The sequence below is a fragment of the Falco rusticolus genome, chromosome 5, assembly GCF_015220075.1.
Source record: "Falco rusticolus isolate bFalRus1 chromosome 5, bFalRus1.pri, whole genome shotgun sequence".
Taxonomy (NCBI): Eukaryota; Metazoa; Chordata; class Aves; order Falconiformes; family Falconidae; genus Falco; species Falco rusticolus.
In genome coordinates, this window is record NC_051191.1 from 84,575,505 (window position 1) to 84,593,304 (window position 17,800).

Here is a 17,800-nt window from a genome sequence, read left to right on the forward strand (position 1 = left end):
GATACCTTCAATAACAACATGGATGATGGGACAGAGTGCAGTCTCAGCAAGTTTGCTGTTAATTGAAAACTGGGAGGAGTGGTTAATTCACCAGATGGTTGTGCTGCAAATCAGAGGGATTTCAACAAGCTGAGGAAAGAACTGACAGGAATCTGAAGAAAGTCAACAAAGGGAAACACAAAGTCCAGCACATGGGGAGGAATAACCTCACGCACTAGAACAGGCTGAGGACAGGCTGTCAGGAAAGCAGTGTTTTCTGAAAATTACCTGGGGAACCTGGTGGACAGCAGTTTCAACATAAGCCAGAAAGGTGCCCTTGCCACATTTTGGGCTGCACTGAAACAAGTGTCACCAGCAGATCAAGGGAGATGGTTCAGCACTGGTGAGACCACATCTGGGGTCCTGTGTCCAGCTCTGGGTTCCCCAGGACAAGAGATGTTGGAGCAGATCCAGTGAAGGCCCATGATGATGATTAAGGGATTGGAGCATCTGACATGTGAGAAGAGACTGAGAGAGCTAGAACTGTTCAGCCTTGACAAGAGAAGGCTTGAGGGATCCTATCAATGTGTATAAATACGTGTTCAGTTGGGGAGGAAAGGCGGCGGTTACCACTCTTCTCAGTGGTAACCAATTAAAGGACAAGAGGCACAAATGGCATGCACAGGTTTATCAGAGCCTTGTCCAATCAGGTTTTAAATATGTCCATGGTTGGAGCCTCCATAGCCAGCATTTTACCGACTTCCCAGTAAAGAACATTGTTTTCCAATTAAGTTTGTGCCCGTGATATCAACCAGCTCCTTCAGCCCTGGCGGACACAGCCCATCAAGTCCCATAGACTGACGTATGTCTGATTTAAGTGATCCTTCGCTGTTGAGGGTACGTCTTCCTCACTCTGGTCTTTGCCACTCATCTTAGAGACTCAGGAATCCTGAAGGCAAGTCTTGCCAGTAAAAGCAGAACTGAAGAGGTAATTTTCCATGTCCTTTGTCACCAGATACCCTGCCTCATTCAGCAACAGTCCCACCTTTTCCCCAGTTTTCATTTTGCTGTTAATACACCCAGAGAAGCCCTGCTTTGTTACCCTTCTCATCCCTTGCCAGATTCATGTCCAGACATAACTGAGCTTTTCTAACCCTGGCCCTGAAATTACTCCTGGGTCATTTGACCCTTCTTGTACCTCTTGTGTGCTTCTTTTTTGGTTTGAAATTTGTCAGAAGCTTCTTGTTCATTGAAGCAGGTCTCCTGCCACCACTGCTTGACTTTATGCATGTCAGGATGGACCATTCTTGGAGGATGCAAGCCTTGAAAATCATCCACTTCTCATGGACACCTCCTATCTGCAGGACCATCTCTTAATGAGATTTTTCCAAGCAGATCCCTGAAAAGGATGAAAAGGATCCATGCTCTCAGGATCCTGAACTTTATCATCTCATGGTCACTGCATCCAAGCCTGTCCTAACCACCACAACCCCAGCTGGTTCATTCCTTTTAGTAAGTATCAGGACCAGCAGAGCACCACACACCACCAACACCTCTGCCATCTCTCAGGCTTCACATGTACTTACACTTGGGGTGGGCCCCCTTCTGCTGTGTTTTATGGACTGTGAGGTCTTGTCCACACCACCCTGCATCTTTTGCTTACCAACTTGGTCTACCACTTCCCCGTGTGACTGTGGGTCATCATGTCTTTCCTCTATCATTCTTAGCTTAAAGGTCTCCTCACCAGGTTGGCCAGCCTGTTGGCAAAGACGCTTTTGGCCTGGTTTGTCAGGTGGATTCCATGTCTTCCTAGCAGACCTCAATCCTCAGAGAGGGTCCCGTAGACATAAAAGCTGAAAACACGTCATTAACATCAGCTGCACAACCAGTTGTGGACTTGCAGGAGCACTTCTCCTCAAGTCCTTCTCTGCATTGTTAGAACTAAGGCAAAAAACCACTTGGCACACCTTGCTTGTCATCCCAAGAGCTGTGTGGTCACACTTGATATGCTCCAGGTCTCATTAGTGCTCATGTGGAAGAGCAGCAGTAGTAATCCAAGGCTGGTCTAAGGGCTGGATGAATGTCAGCAGCCTCTCCACGATGTCACAGATTCAAAAGCTTAGACAGCAGGTCAGGTCAGCATATGGGGGCCTCTGTCCCCTGCAGGAGAGAGCCTTCCACTCTTACCACTTGTGGCTTCCTCCCAGTGCTTCTGTGTGGCTCAGGGCCAACTGGTTCTGATGCCTCATTGCACAGAACTTCCTGCCCCTCACCTACGGTGAAGGCACTGAACCTATTCTGCAGCTAGAGATCTGCGGGTGGATCAGGAGCTCTCCTCTGCTTGCCAGAAGTCACATGTTTCCAACCTTTACCAGCAAAGGAGTCTCCACTTCCAAACCTGGTAAGTAGAGACTCTGACTGCCCCTCCTTTCAGTACAGCTGGAGATTTAGGCTCTAGTATCTTCAGGATCTTGGAGAAGATCCAGTTAGTCTCTTCCTCATCTCCATGGTGCTGTAAAGTCTGCCAGTGTCCTCTAGCAGCTCATTTACTTGTTGACACAGATCCTGTGACCAGTGCACACCTCCTGCAGGCAAGGAGGCAACCTCCCACTTCCCAGCATCAGCAAGAGGCCCCAGGTGCTCCCTGCACTCCCTGAGACCTGCAAAGCTGCATCCTTCTACCAGGAACTCGACATGATTTGAGGTCTCTGATGTGTCTTCAATATTTCTCTTAGGTCTCCTTCCCACTCAATTGTTCCTCTATCTTCTTGCCTTCTTGGATTGAATTTCTGAATGCTACACTGGTAAGATGTATTCTGTTTATGTATACACCCCATAAACAATCACTAGAGATACTGTTTATTATGTGGTTTGTGAGAAGTGCAGCTGATTTCACAGTGGCCTTTTTACATCCTAGTCTTTAAGATTCCATCCTCTTGGGTCACGTAAATATATTAGTGTCCTCTTTAGAATTGGTCTATAGTCAGTTTTTGGATGGTAAATATGGATCACTGTGTATTTTGAATTCTTTCCGGGAGTGTATTTACTGGGGGCTGTTGGGCTATATGTTCCCATTAATGCAGCCCGTGCATTCAAACACATGCCAGGAGTCAAGAAATTACTTGGCTTCTCATGTCAGTTGAGTAGCTGTTCTGCTGGCATCGGTACTCAAACATGCAAGCGAACTAAAGACCTAACAACAGTAAGGTAGTTTCCATGTGCGGTTAGGATAGTTTGTGACCTTCATAAATGCATTAAATCGATGCACTCATGAAGATCACCACTGTACAGATAGCTAATATAAGCTCGGTGGATCATACATGAGGGATAAATAGCTAATAAATCAAAGAAAACATTTTAATTGTTATTATTATGTAATAATTGCTGAAACAAAAATAAATATTACCTCATGAATTCCAAAGTGAGCATAGGAATCAAAGTAATAATCCCTGGATGTCATCTCTTCTGGATTGATAAGCTTTGCCATCTTGCCTCGGCCCGGGCAGCTTGGTTGCAATGGAACATGTATGACAGATTGAACTGGCTTTGGAACGACGGTAGGCTGAGGAGGCTGGGATGGGATGGGGCAAACCTAGGAAAAGATGGAATATTGTTAAAAGACATAATTAAAAGAAAATGTTTCTCTCTACATAGCATAGTGATATTGTTGTAACGAGCTAGGAGATAGTAAGACCAAAGACATTTGGGGTATCATAAGTGAAATTTAGGCTGCCTTCCGTTCCTGGCTGTATAAATTATCTTTTCCATCTTAGAAAATTTCCTTAATGTCTTTTTCCTTGATGTTCCAGATACCTACACCAGGGCAGAGTAGTGGCACATTATTGGTGTTGGCTGAAGTGGGTGACTTCAAATATTGACACAAGGCAGTTAAGAGTTAGGTTTTCTCCTTTAAGTGTCTTTTTTCTGTCAAACTACCACAGCTTTGTGAGAGATAACTTGTGATAAACAAATAGTTCCCCTGCAAAGAAGAGCTCATAATCAAAGCATTTTGAACAGAGTGTTGCCAACAAAAAGGACAGGATTCACAACTGATTCATAGTTGTCGGGTAATGTATCTGGCTGTATTGATGTGGTAGATCTGAGAATGCTCACAGCATCTGAAAGTCCCTGACACTATCTGAAAGTCTCTCAGCATGTCCAGAGAGCATCATAGGGAGCTGTGTGGGATATGTGATCCCTAATTTAGTTTCCTGTTGCTGGGAGATGCAGGAGTTATTTATTACCAAGACCTGGCTTACTGCATTTTTCCTTGCATATTGCATCTCCATCGCCAATATTTCAACAGACCCAGAATGCTTACACCTCTTGCACCCAGATTTGACACTTGTAGCACCCGAGACAGAAGGTCGAATGCTTCAGTTATGGTCTGGCCCATGAGCACATCTACATGCTTAATGTGAGCAAAATGCTAAAAACTGAGAAAGATTGAGCAAGACGCTACAGCTTAAACATGTACACTAAGTCACCTGCAAATTATGGGTCAACAAATTCACATATTGAGAAGGTCAGTCCTGCTTAAAATATGTCACCTCCTTTTATACTTTTTTTTTTAATATAAATTATTTTAAGATTTAGTAGTTTCCCAGTGGGGACCAGATTTGCCCGAGCTTCTCCTAGATACTTTCATAAAGTTCACTTTGTGTTCTATAGCTTGATACTGCAAGACATCAATTCCTTGTACTCTCTCTGAATAGCATCAATTAGCCTAGTTTAGTTTACTTCAATATATAAAAAAACCCCACACATTTTTCCCTTGTTCATTTGAAGATTTAAACATGTCACCTTTTCATGTTTTCTTTGGTCCATCTGTGAAAAGTGAATACTAGTAGTTGACGTCCCTGTAACACCTTTCATCCCCAAAGATCCAGAAGTGCTTTATTTATACATCTTTTCCATTTCTGATGTTTTTGACTTGATCACCTCACCCAGTCCACCTCCCATGCAGAATACAATTGTTTCCAATTGGTATTTGTATTTCTGTCCTGTCTTGTTTCAAAATGTCCACCAGCAGTCATTTCCCTTCAGAAACTGTTTCATTGCCTGTCTGTTGCAAGCAACACCTTGATAGCTCATTCTGTCAGACTGTTGCTTGTAATATTCAAACCTGCCAAATCTAACCCTGGTACTTTTAATTACATACTTGGGGTTATATCCTAACGTCTTTCTCTGTTGGTGTACACGTGTAGGTGTACTATACATTTCTGCAGTTACCCTGCCCTGCAGTCCTTTCTGTATTTGTCTGCTGTCTACAGACTTGAACTGTAGATGTTAGGAATTTTGTTTTAATTTAATACGAACTCTGTAAGGTCTTACACTTTTCTCCTGAATCTTGTCCTCCACTTCATTTTACAAGCAAAATATGTAAATATAACAGTCACTGAACTCTTCATTCTGTTCCTGTCTTAGGTAAGAATGTCTCCAGCGACAAGACAGTACATCACAGGCAGTCGCTACCTACTGCAGAGAAGATCTGTCAGTTTTTGTAAATGAAACCAAAGAAGTATTAGCATTTCTATTGCTGTCTAAAGATACAGAATGAACCTAAATTCAGCAGCTCAGGCTAGGAAAGTTGTCTGAATTATGTTGTTTGCTGTAAAGGAATTAACATTGTTATGTCACAGTCTGCAAGACAGCTGAATTCTGCTGCAGCCCAGGAGTGGCAGGGTAATGTCTATTAAGCTACTGAGCCAGCATTAGACTCACAGTACTTTTCAGGTTTATCTAAAGTACCTGAAGACTTACTGCTCTCAACTGTCCATCTACACCTCTGCCAAAGAGTACATGGCCCATGTAGCAGAAGAAATAGAAACCTGTTAGGTCTGCTCCTCAGCTGTCTTGGTTTTTAGCCAAGCAGCCCGTGGTGAAATGTGTTGATGGTGGTTGTGAGACAATGTTAGGCTGCTAACACCATCAGGTCATGCCCTGTTCATCCTGTGCTATAGGTATCCCAGCCTCATGCAGAAGGGGTAACAGAAAACCATACAGAGGTGGTGATCTTCTCAGCCAGCAGCACTCTGTCACAGGGACCCTAAGCCAGCTGCTTCCTTTCTTTTTTAGGCATATTAACACAACACAGACCTTTCAAATTAAAAAATGTTAATTTTTGCAACATCTGTAATACCCACTGCTATAATTTCTGTGTGTAGCACTGTAATTCTGAAACGCCAAGACAAGGTCACAATTACAAGAATGATTTTGACACTGGGGCTCAGGAAATCCCTCTGTCATCGATTTGCTATAGACACTGTGAACAATTTCAGTCAAGAATAACTGATGTCCTATGGAAAAAAAAGAACAAACTAGGGAAAACATAGAAATACAGTGGAAAATAAAAATAAAGAAATGTAATGAAAGGTATTATTTGTATCGGAAACAATTAAGTCTTCAGGTGTACAGCTCTGTGCTTGCTAAACTAGAAACAGCTAAGCTTTTAGTGATATGGTATAACTGCTTCAGAAGAAAACATGCCTTCAAGAGAAAAGCTATCAAGGAAAGACAGCTTCCTGTATACTTTCCAGAACGAAAAGAATCCTTAAGATGATTTACAAGCTTAGCACACACATACCCTATCTGTCAGATACAACTCATCTTTTTAATGACTCCTGAAAAGGGAAAGCATCTGGGCTGGGGGTAAACCTTACATCAATGAAAAAAAAATCTAACAAATTCTGTCTGAATAAACCATATTCATTACAAAAACAGATTCCAGCCAGCTGCACACAGTTCCAGAACACTGGCGGCTGTTAATGCAGACGAAGTTTGCAGGAATGCAAGCAGCTGCCTCAGAGTCTATTAATCACTGTGTTAAACCTGCAGCCCTCTATCTTTTCATCTCCCATTTGCTCCTGAAGATCGAGTTGGAGGGTCTCGAGAATCTGAGAAACAATCTTTTTCTACCATTTTTATGGGACTTAGGTCCTGCTGCTCTGTGCCATTTCAACACTTAAGTCAAAGGAAATTAGGGAAATATTTTCCTATTTTTAAAAATCAAACAAATTTTCTTTCCTCCATCTTTGTGGACAAGGTTGGTAGATTACAGATGCATCAAAGGTATTAGCACGAAGGACTGCTTTTTTAAAAGCTTTGAACTCTTACAAAAGGCAAGGTTCATAACCCTCGTTCATTTCTCAAAATCTCACATCTGAACACACCAATAGGCACTTCATTAACAGATGTGACTTTCAGATATGTGGAGTTGCCCATGTGCATCAATAGAAACTGTTGAAATTCTTCTTTCTTGAAAACATAAGTCAATGGACTTATAAGGCTATTTGGGTGTACAATTTCCATAATACAAAAGAGAACTAGGTCTTCAAAAATCATAGGCTATTTTGAAAATTTGAGCCTTTGAGATATATCCATCTGCCTAGAGAGAGGCAGGATGGCGAAATATGCCCAACTAATTTTTTAGGAGGTTTGTGACAAAAGCAGAAGTATGTAGAGTGAAAATAAACTTGAATGTCAATGTTCATTTCTTGATAAGGTACATATTTTCAGGAAGTAGGGCCTTCAAAGATCAGTAAAGAATGTTTGCCTTTCATTGTGGATGTGTTTTTTCTTCTTGGAGAGTTTATGTTGTGATATTTCTCATAATCAGGATGAAATAGCCAGTTCCTCAGGAGCTATAAATCCACTTTCCAGTTGACAAAAATTAAGCTCAGTTTATTTTAAATTACAGATAACTATGAGTTCAATGCAACTGCAAATCTTTCTAAACTCTGAAACTGCAAATCTAGCCAGACATACTCTGTAAGAAAATTGGGAAAGAGAAATGGTTCTAAAAACTGCTTGCTCTGAAGCTACTCTTTTTTTCAGACACTTCAAAACTAAGCACTGCTTGGAACTTTCTGCATTGAGTGTCTGAAGTGCCAGACCAATCTGTCATAGACAAACTTGTCTGTTTATTAACAGCAGGAAACCCATTGTCCTTTAGAGACCAGTATAGCTTAGAGTACATTACAGTTGCTATGTGCTATCCCTAAGGAGATGATGATAGTAAAAATGTTGGAAAACACTGAGGCATGTTTTGAGACTCTATTGTTTGCTTTAGAATAAAGCCTCTGTCCAGAACAACTGAGACTGAACTGTTATACAAGGAACTTGATTATACACCGAGTGTCCAAATCCTCAAAAAGTCAAAGATGCAAGTAGGTCTTCAGTATGATAAAGTCACGGTTGGCATATTAGGCTGCATAAAAAATAACACTGAGTAGCAAGAAGGAATGCAGAGATCACAAAGGTTTGCAAATCTGTTACTTTTTGTTTGAAAGTTAGAAAGGAATTAGGTATCTAAAGTACAAGATAGGAACTGTGATACATTTGTGGATCTGACCCAGAGTGCTATATACTGTCAAGAATCTTAATGGGGATTATCTACTGGGGAAGAGCCAGAATCTTCTTAGTGACAATTCACAAATTAAGCAATTAAATTTCCAGTTGGGTACAATTCTTCCCCCTAATAGAGGTTAAGCACTGAAACAAATGCTTAGAGGGTTTGTGGGGTCTTCAACCTTGTAGACTGCAAAACTCAGCTGGAGAAGGTCCTTAGCAGCCTGATCTAGCTTTAAAGTTATCTTTTATTTGAGCAGGATGCTGGACTAGGTGACCTCCAGAGGTCCTTTCCACCCTTATTATTCTATGATAGTAAGACATGGGACAGATATTTGTACTGCGAAGGAGATACAGGTGGCAATATCAGAATAGACTTGTAAACCTGAGCCTAGTATGGATTATGAGGTAGGTTATAAATTCAGGTTTATAGATTTGCACACACAATAGGAACAGAACCTGTTTTCATGGGGTTAAACTGCACACTATGAGAAGAATAAAGGACATGACATCCGGAAATGAAAAGCTGTTGAAACTACCTGTAGCTGTATTGGACTGAAATGATAAGAAATGAGTTGACAGAATGCAAGGATGGGCATGAGCTAAGTATCTGTAGCATTTATAAAAGTCTGAGCAGTTCTAGACCATTCTGTGTGCCAGTGCAGGTAATAAAAAGGTTCTTCATCCAACCTGCCCTCTTGACGACTTCCTGCACGTTACAGTGCACCTTGGGTACAACAGAACAAAACAAGGGATAAACTGTAGTTATGGACATTGATGTTTAATTGAAGTTGTGTTTCTTTTTTATAAAGATGGAGATTTTTGCAACGTGTGTAGAAGTAGTCCAGTGCAGGGCATGAACAGTCCTAGTTCAGCATAGAACAGAAGGAAATATGAGATGAATGTATTACTATTCACTGAAATCTACTCTTTGCAAAGTACCTCATGAAAGGACAGCAAAGCATTATTTGAAAAGTGCCGAGAGGTATGTTTCCTTAGGACAAAGTTGCATTTTGATCAACTTTGGCATATGATAGATCTAATGTCCATCTAGTGTCACAGATTTAAATGCAACACCTGGGTTTACAAGGTCCCTGTTACAGGGAACAGCTGGAGAAATGCCTGGTGCTTTCACATTTACTCTGTTGTTTAGAACAGATGGTCTATCATTAGACTCTGTTCCCCATCTGTTTGAAGCCCCTTAAGCCTCATGTGGACTGAGTGAAAGCTGCACAATTAGGAGTTTCTCAAATGCTGGTTAAACTCTCAAACATGATTCTATTGAAGTCAGAGACTTCCAAAGGTTCAGCTCAGTGGGGACTCACATTTTACAGAATCACAGAATGGTCAGGGTTGGAAGGAACCTCCAGAGATCATTTAGTCCAACCCCTCGATAAAGCCCACAACCTCTCTTGGCTGCCTGTTCCAGTGCTCTGCCGCCCTCAAGGTAAAGAAGCCTCGGGGTCCTGACGTATTCCTGAGGGCTGGCCTTGGCAGTTAAAGACTGAAGCAAGGGTGGCATTCAGTAACTCTGCCTCCTTTGTATCCTTCATCACCAGGGCACCCACCTCATTCGGCGGAGGGCCCACATTTTCCCCAGTCACCCTCTTCCTACTGATGTACTTGAAGCAGCTCTTCTCATTGCCCGTGACAACCCTCAACAGATTTAATTCCAAACAGACCTTAGCCGCCTTTGTTGCATCCCTGCATGTTCTGACAACGTTGCTATATTCCCCCCAAGTGGCCTGTCCCTTTTTCCACATCCTGTGAACTTCCTTCTTCTGTTTGAGGTTTGCCAGATGCTCCTTGCTCACCCGTGCAGGTCTCCTGCCCCTTTTGCTTGATTTGTTACATATAGGGATGCACCTACCTTGAGCTTGAGGAAGTGATGCTTGAATATTAGGCAGCTCTCTTGGACCCTTGTACCTTCTAGAGCCCTAACCCATGGGGTCCCTCCACATAGGTCCTTGAAGAAGCCAAAGTTGGCTCTCCAGGTCTACAGTCCTGCTTCCTCCATGCAGGATCCTGAACTCCACCGTCTCATGGTCACTGTAGCAACGTTGCCCCCAACCTTCACATCCCAATCCAGTCCTTCTTTGTTTGCTGGTACAAGGTTCAGCACCTCATCTCTTCAGGCCCTCCATCATCTGTGTCAAAGTTATCATCGGTGCTCTCCAGGAACCTCCTGGACTGCTTGTGCATAGCTGTATTATCTTTTGAGCAGATACAAGGGTGGTTGAAGTCCCCCGTGAGAACCAGGGCTGTATCATGAGGCTACATCCAGTTGTCTGTAAAAGGGCTCATAGACTTTCTCTTCCTGAGCCGATGGCCTGTAGCTAACACCCACAACAGTGTCACCCATGTTATCCTGCCCTTTAATCCTTACCCACAGGCTCTTGACTCATTCTGCATCCACCCCTAGGCAGATCTTGATACATTCCACTTCCCTCTCACATAAACAGCAACTCTACCACCCTGTCTTGCTGGCTTGTCTTTCCTAGGAAGTACAGAGCCATCCCTGACAGCATTCCAGTCATGCAAACTATCCCACCATGCTTCTGTAATCGCAGTGACATCATGGCCCTGTGAACACACGCAGATCTTTTAATTTCTCCTGTTTATTCCCCACACTGTGTGCGTTGGTGTACAGGCATTTCAGAGAGGCAATGAAACGTGCAGGTTTCCCAGGAGGCGTGCAAGAGGATCCACCACAGCCATGCACACCTTTGAGGTGTTTGGCCTTCTGGTACTCCTCTTGGGAGGCAGCTAAGGAATAGATATCTCTGCTCTGGTTGGCCTGCCTTATTCCCCAGTTGGATGTGATGGTGTGAGTATTGCCACTTTGGACCACAGCCCTTGAGTCCTTCGGCTTAAGGAGTGCCTTACCAAGCTGACCAGCCTGCTGCTGAAGCTTCACTCGTATCTTTTAGACTGGTGGACCCCATCCATCCCTAACAGATTATAGTCAAAGAACATTTTAGAACCATTGTCCTCTGGTGGATAATATTAAAAGCAAAGTACAGATGGCTAAGTTAGTTCTTCATTTCATGTGGTAGAGACTAAGTTACTGCAGTCAATATGGAAATTAATCTTCACATATAACCATGCTGTTCCCTCCCAATATAAGCATACAGACTTGTTACACTGCAATGGTCTCTGTCACGTGAGTCAAGAATCTGAAAGGTAGAGAATTAAACAGAGGAGAATTATAGCACTCACGAAAGGGGCAAGCTGTGATGTTCTGCAGCTAGATGTTCTAGGATTTTTTTTCCATTTTTCAGTGTAATCAGGAATGGAAGAGGTGGATATACTCAAGCACACGTTATTTTCATGCAAGATTGACACATATAAGAAATCTGACAGGCCGAGGAATAAAGGCTAGACCAGACATCAGGGCTACACTGTTTCTGAGAGACATTCCAGTCTTCTCAGCCTTTTCCTGGCCCAGTACCATGTAACAGGACAGTTAGGAACAGCTTTCTAATGGAGGTCTTCTGAATTTGGTTCCTTGCTAAAAAGTATGGGCTTTTTGGTTGCTGTATGTTACAGCAGCCTTTCTCCCATTCCAGAATCCAGTGTGAAAAGTTGACTGGTGTGTAGATCGCAGACCAGTGCAGCCAGCAGCTCTCACAGGTTGCAGCTTCTGGTCTCGTGAAGATTTACAGCTACATCTGACATGATAACACTGCAAGTTCCTGCTTTCCACTGGGACATCCCATCCCTTTCAAGGATTCATGTAAGGCAAATAAAACCAAATGATGAAAAAACACCCCCTTCCTACCTTCCTGTTCTTTTAAGCTTCTCATTTTCTGACTAAAGAAGGTGAGAATTCCATTTAATTTCATCATTCTTCGTTTGTTTGGTAGAAGCTGAGACACTGCAGTAGTGAAAAACAGGAAGATGCCTTAGCAAGTGGTCCTCAACCTATCAATGTTGACTGGGTGGAATTCTGTTATCATCATGGGACTTTAAAATTAAAAACTGAGGTCAACTATGAGAGCTAAGAACGTTATTGCCAGCCATTTGTTACATAATTGGCGTTACTTCTATCAACATTTGAAGTGCACCTAACCCTAAAATAGCCGTTAAAGGTCAGGGAGTGCTTAAATCAACTGATCCCCCTGGAATACTTTCCCTGCTCTTCCATTTAATTATCCAGGGGAAAAAAACAAAACAAAACCCACCACAGTAGGTATAAAGTATGTTGTGTGTTTTTCTGCAACAGACATTTCCTTCTGAGATTTCTGGGGTTTAGAAGTTTTGACAGATCTCTTTGCAGCACTACATCCAAAAGTCTCTAGAACAAAAGCAATCAAGATGCACAGACAGAACAACAGGCTGTTTCCCCTTGTTATGACAGGGCTATTAGAGGCTTAGCTTTTGTCTGGTTCAGAGAGAAGGTATGAGGTGTGTCTATTGCCTGTCTACAGTTGAAAGAGGAAAAGCTGATAGAATTTTCCATTTGAACTAGGCTATAGCCTCTGGGAAATAAAGAGCTTTTCCAAGTTTAGTGTCATTTTAGTTCTGATTTGCCTTTCAGGGAGCTGCACAAGGGGAAGAAATATCTCTGCATTAATAAAATGCATCAGGTCTTCCAGCTGATTTTAAAGTATTGGTCAAAAACTCAAGGAATCTAAAAATAAATTGTTCCAGTTTCATTCCTGGGTACTCATTGCAGAGTCACCTCTATATTTGATAGTGGCAGTTGTTAACATTAAATACTTACTGCTTGCACTGATACTAATCTTTTAATGTCCCATCTTGCCCGATCAGGGAGGCACTTCTATACCAACAAGTAACACTCAGATACAACGTGCTGTTCAGGCCCCAAACTCACACTGCCACTTTCAACTCCCATTCAGGTTTGGCACAGCAGAGTGAGAAGGTTGTGAAGGTGTCATATGGCTGGAACAGCACTGGCTTAAACTGCAGTTGTTAGTCTTCCTCTTCCCCTTCCCCTTGTATTCTGCAGTACAAGTAGCCATGGGATGGAAACCCTCAGATTTACATGTGGCTGTCTGAGTAGAGTCTTCAAATCCTGTCCATCCAGCACTAGTTCTAGGGCACCTGGGCACTGTGAGGCAATAGCTGGAACAAGGGTAAAGGTTATTCCTGTGTGCACATGAACACTGGTAGTTCAAGGTTCCTGGTGAGTAATGTTCTCTGCTGCTTGGGTAGATTTGGCATTTTGCAATCAAATAGGATGATGAAATTGTTCCGTGCTACATTTCCCTAGGAGTAGTTCAAAGCCTATATCGTTATTTAGCAAGTCACAATTCAGTTCCTTTTCCTCCTGTAATGTGGGCCTTAGTAAAGAACGAGGCAGTTTTCTAGGACTGCCTTTGTGCAAACTTGTTGGACTAGCTGGGAGGGGGATTTAGATTTCTCACTGTTCTGCCCTTGCTGGCCCCTTCCCTCCTATGTGCATCAAAGGGGACTCACCAGTGTCACCTTAACATTTCTTTTCTATGGTATAGCTCACAGTGTAGACAGACTGCACTGGAGAATAAAGACTGCCCTTCCCCTCCTCTGCAGAGTCCAATATTCAGTGTGCAAGGCCCTATAAAAGAAGTCTCCAAAATGTGTGGTGGGTCACCCAGGTAAGCTGATGTAACTCCACATAAATTCAAATTACAGACTATCATCATGGCTATGAAGCCATGAATGGTGCATAGGGATCTATAGTTAGAGCATTAGGTGCCTGTTAACAAATGATATTTAGTTGTGTTTTAAGGATGACTAGGCAATTCTTCTCTTTCTTTGGGGGAAAGAAAAAAATTAAGGTCAAGGTCATTTTCTGAGGCATGAAACCCTAGCTTTGTTAGCTATTTTTACTTTGTGATCAACTACAAGCTAGGGAAGACATGCTACTGTTACCTGGAAGCAGCCAGCAGAAATGTAAACGTGACTGATTGCTTTTATTCATCTCCAAGTGAAGAGAGATATTCATGTGCCAAATTACTTTAAAACGCCTCACATCACAAGGCACAGCTTGTTGTAGAAATAGCAACAGAAGTTATAGGAGTCTGTACCGAAAATATCAAAGTTGAACGCAGTGAAGAGGAAGAGTGTGTTGCAGATCATTGCTTAAGGAGTTATGAAGCTGCAAAGCTAGAGAAGTGTGAACTTTCCATTGTGGTTTTCTTATTGGTTGCTCTTATCATTGCTGCTGCATAAGTGCCTGCCTTAGTGAATAGTCAGGGTTCTAATGATGTACAAATAATGCACAAGTGATATAGCCCCTTATGAGAAACTCCTCGATGTGGACATAAAATAGAAAGAAAACAAAAATAGCTTGCTACTTTACAGCTGTTTTACATCACCCTGACAAGCGCATTAAAGTCTATCGAGAAAAGCAGGGGGAGGAGGCTACAGCCCCCATTATCAATGCTCATGATGTGTTTCTTGTGGGGGAAGTAGCTGTACCACTGGTCAGCCTCTTCCCCACCCCATCATCATCTTGACTGACTCTCTAGTGACAGGGAACAGGAACCAGAAAGTGCTAATCAACTATAAACCCAGTTATTTTTAGGCCCTTTCTCAGTATCAGGCAGTACACTGAAATTCACATAAAAAGTAGAGCTCTGCTATATTTAGAGGCTAATTATTAACAAAAATAACCAGAGTATTCTATCTGCACAAATTATTTTCTTAAATTAGCAGAAAATTTAATGGAACCCCTCCTCTGCTTAGCAAATTTCTAACACGTTGATCCCTGAAAGTCACTTTGAATCTCGTACCCCAGTCATTCTCTTCCCCTCTCACTGAGCTTCAGGTGTTTCACAGCAGTTCTAGGAAGACATTATATTCTGGAAGCTTTGCTGAGCTTTAAGATGGAGGAGGGGAAGAACTTCCAGTTGATCACCTACTCCATGTCCTAGCCAAGCTTTTGATTTACTCTTCAGTGTAGTTTCAGGTGTAGTTCAGCTCTAGAGGAGGTCTTTGCCTAAGAAGTACGGAGATTTATCTATTATTACTTTTTAAACTCTGCAGTATAAATGAGGACAGAAAGGAGCACAAGATGGAGAAATGGCAGTTCCTGAGCTGAAGTGCCAGAGAAAATCAGCACACTGATTTACACAGTTCAGTGCTGCTTCAAAACCACCAGCAAACAGGCACCACCACTGAAGAGAAGTCCCATATTTGGCACTTTCATTTGTCAATTAGCAAAAAATCTGTTTCCCAGCACAGAGCAAAGATACCCTGCCAGTCCTTTCGAGCTGTAGCTCACTGGGTCTTAATATGTTACAGCACAGATTTTCTCTTGATCACCTGTCATAACAAGGCTGGCAGGTTTTTTTGTCCTCTGTTGATTTTAAATTAATTTCACTGTGTGACTTTGAAGGTGTCAGCCATCATTTAGTGTGGATTATCAGAGTATTGCATCCCCTGGTGACTGATTAAACCCCTAGAGGTAGAATGCGACTCTCTGAATCAACTCCTAAAATGCAAGAAGTCTCACTGGAGATTGGCAAGGGCAACGTGTCCATGGAACTCAGGGAATAACACAGGATGTGACTGACCACAGCTGTGTCAAGATAAACGTAACTTCTTTGCAACAAAGGGGACTAGATGGTGGCCGTTGTTACAGATAAGCAACTATCAACAGTGGAGTGGTTGCCAAATTTGCTTGCTGACAGATAAAACTTTAAAGAAGCCTGAAGACAACATCCTGGGCATAGTATTGAATGAAACAATTCCTTTGGTTTAGGAATCTTAGAAACAGTAGAGCAAAGAATGTTTCTCCTATTGAAACTGAGTTGAAACCAGAGGTGAAACCATTCTGGATTTGAAAGATGCTTTCTTCTGCATACCTGTGGCTGAGCAGAGTCAAACCCTCTTTCCCCTTGAATGGGAGAACCCAACCACTGGAAGAAAAATGAGGTTATGCTGGCTGTGCTCCCACAAGGTTTCAAGAACAGCTCCACTCTGTTTGGTAATGTACAGGCAAAGGAACTGGAGGCATGCAATGCAGATACCCCAATATTACTTTGCTTCAATATGAAATAAAATGAAAATTGATGGAAGCTCCGATTTTAGGCTTTGGCTCTATGTACATGAAGGACAGGACAGCAGGTGGCATTGGGAGCATTAACTCAGCTGCTTGGTGATTGGAAGTGGCCAGTTGCTTACTTTTCTAAAAAATTAGATCAATCTACAATTAGTAAAGTCTGGCCTACTTGCCTTTGAGCTGTAGCTGCCACAGCATTGCTAATTGAAAAGTAATTAAGAAAATGCCAACCAAAAACTGTCCTAGTGCCCCATGCAGTAACAGCAGTTCTAGAACAGAAAGGACATCACTGGGTCTCTCCTAGTTGACTAGTAAGATACCAAGCAGTGCTGCTGGAACAAGATGACACAAGTCTTGAAATAGTAACCTCCCTGAGTCCTGCCCCGCTATTGCCCCTGACAGAACAAGAATCTTATCTTGGGAAATAGGCAGACAGACACAGTGGCAAGAAGGGTGGCAATAAAAGGGTCAATACTATGAGCACCAATACCTGAAAGAAAGAAAATGGGTTTGGAGTTATCAAAATATACAGAAAAGGAAGTCAAATTGGCTGAAATACTAAAGTGTTGCAAAAATCCTGATAGTGGGCGATACCTGATCATCAAATATTAATATCTACAAGAATGATGGAAAAAAAAAAGTCATGCAGAAGATGCATAATGAAACCCATTGGGGAACAGAAGCCTTAGTAGATAGTACCAAAAGATATGCAGTAGGACCAAAAATGCAGTCCCTTGTTGTCACAGAACAAACAAACTGGCGAGTTGCAATAAGGCTTTACTGTGGGTCAGATTCTACTGTCCATGCTGTTTCTTCATCCTCCTCAGGCCAGACCACACTGCTCCTTGTCTCTGCTACATCCCCATTCTTCCTTCTCTGAGCTCCTCCTCCATCCAACAGCTCTCTCTTCTACCATCCTCAGGGCTATTTAACCACTTAGCAGGAACAAGCTACAGCTGCACATCATCCATGTCAATCAACCCACTGCCGCTGAGGCAAGGCCACAGCTGCATGTTATCGGTGCTAATCAGCCCACTGCCTGCATTCCTCTACACCTTGTGGACATGAAGAAGTGCCGGGTGTGCTGTATGAATAATCCTAAAATCCAAAAGAAACCACCAGCATGACATGTGAAGAGAGGAATTGCTCCTGGGGAACAAACAGATTTTTCTAAGTTACCGAGGGGCAGTCAGCGTAAGCATTTGCCTGTTTTAGTAGATACCTTTTCAGGATGCCCAGAAGCTTTCCTTTGCAATACCAATTGGGTGAGAAAGGTTGTTAAGGTAATATTAAAAGAAATAATTCCTAGATTCGGGATTCCAGAAGGGTTGTCCTCTGATAAGGGACCCCAATTGGTCACAAAGATAGTTCAAGGAGTGCCCACATTCCTCTAGTTTAAGTTAGATTTGCACACCCCTTGGAGACCACAGCCTAGCGGGAAAATAGAAAGGCTGTATCAAA

At 42.5% G+C, this 17,800-nt stretch overlaps 1 protein-coding gene across 1 annotated transcript in view; it reads right to left on the minus strand.

Moving 5' to 3' along the window:
• PRMT8 (protein arginine methyltransferase 8) overlaps positions 1 to 17,800 on the minus strand; it is a 74,260-nt gene that overhangs the window by 32,591 nt on the left and 23,869 nt on the right. The window contains exon 2 of the mRNA XM_037389903.1: positions 3,386 to 3,571. Coding sequence (XP_037245800.1) covers positions 3,386 to 3,571 — 186 coding nt within the window. The remainder of the gene's footprint in view (positions 1 to 3,385; positions 3,572 to 17,800) is intronic.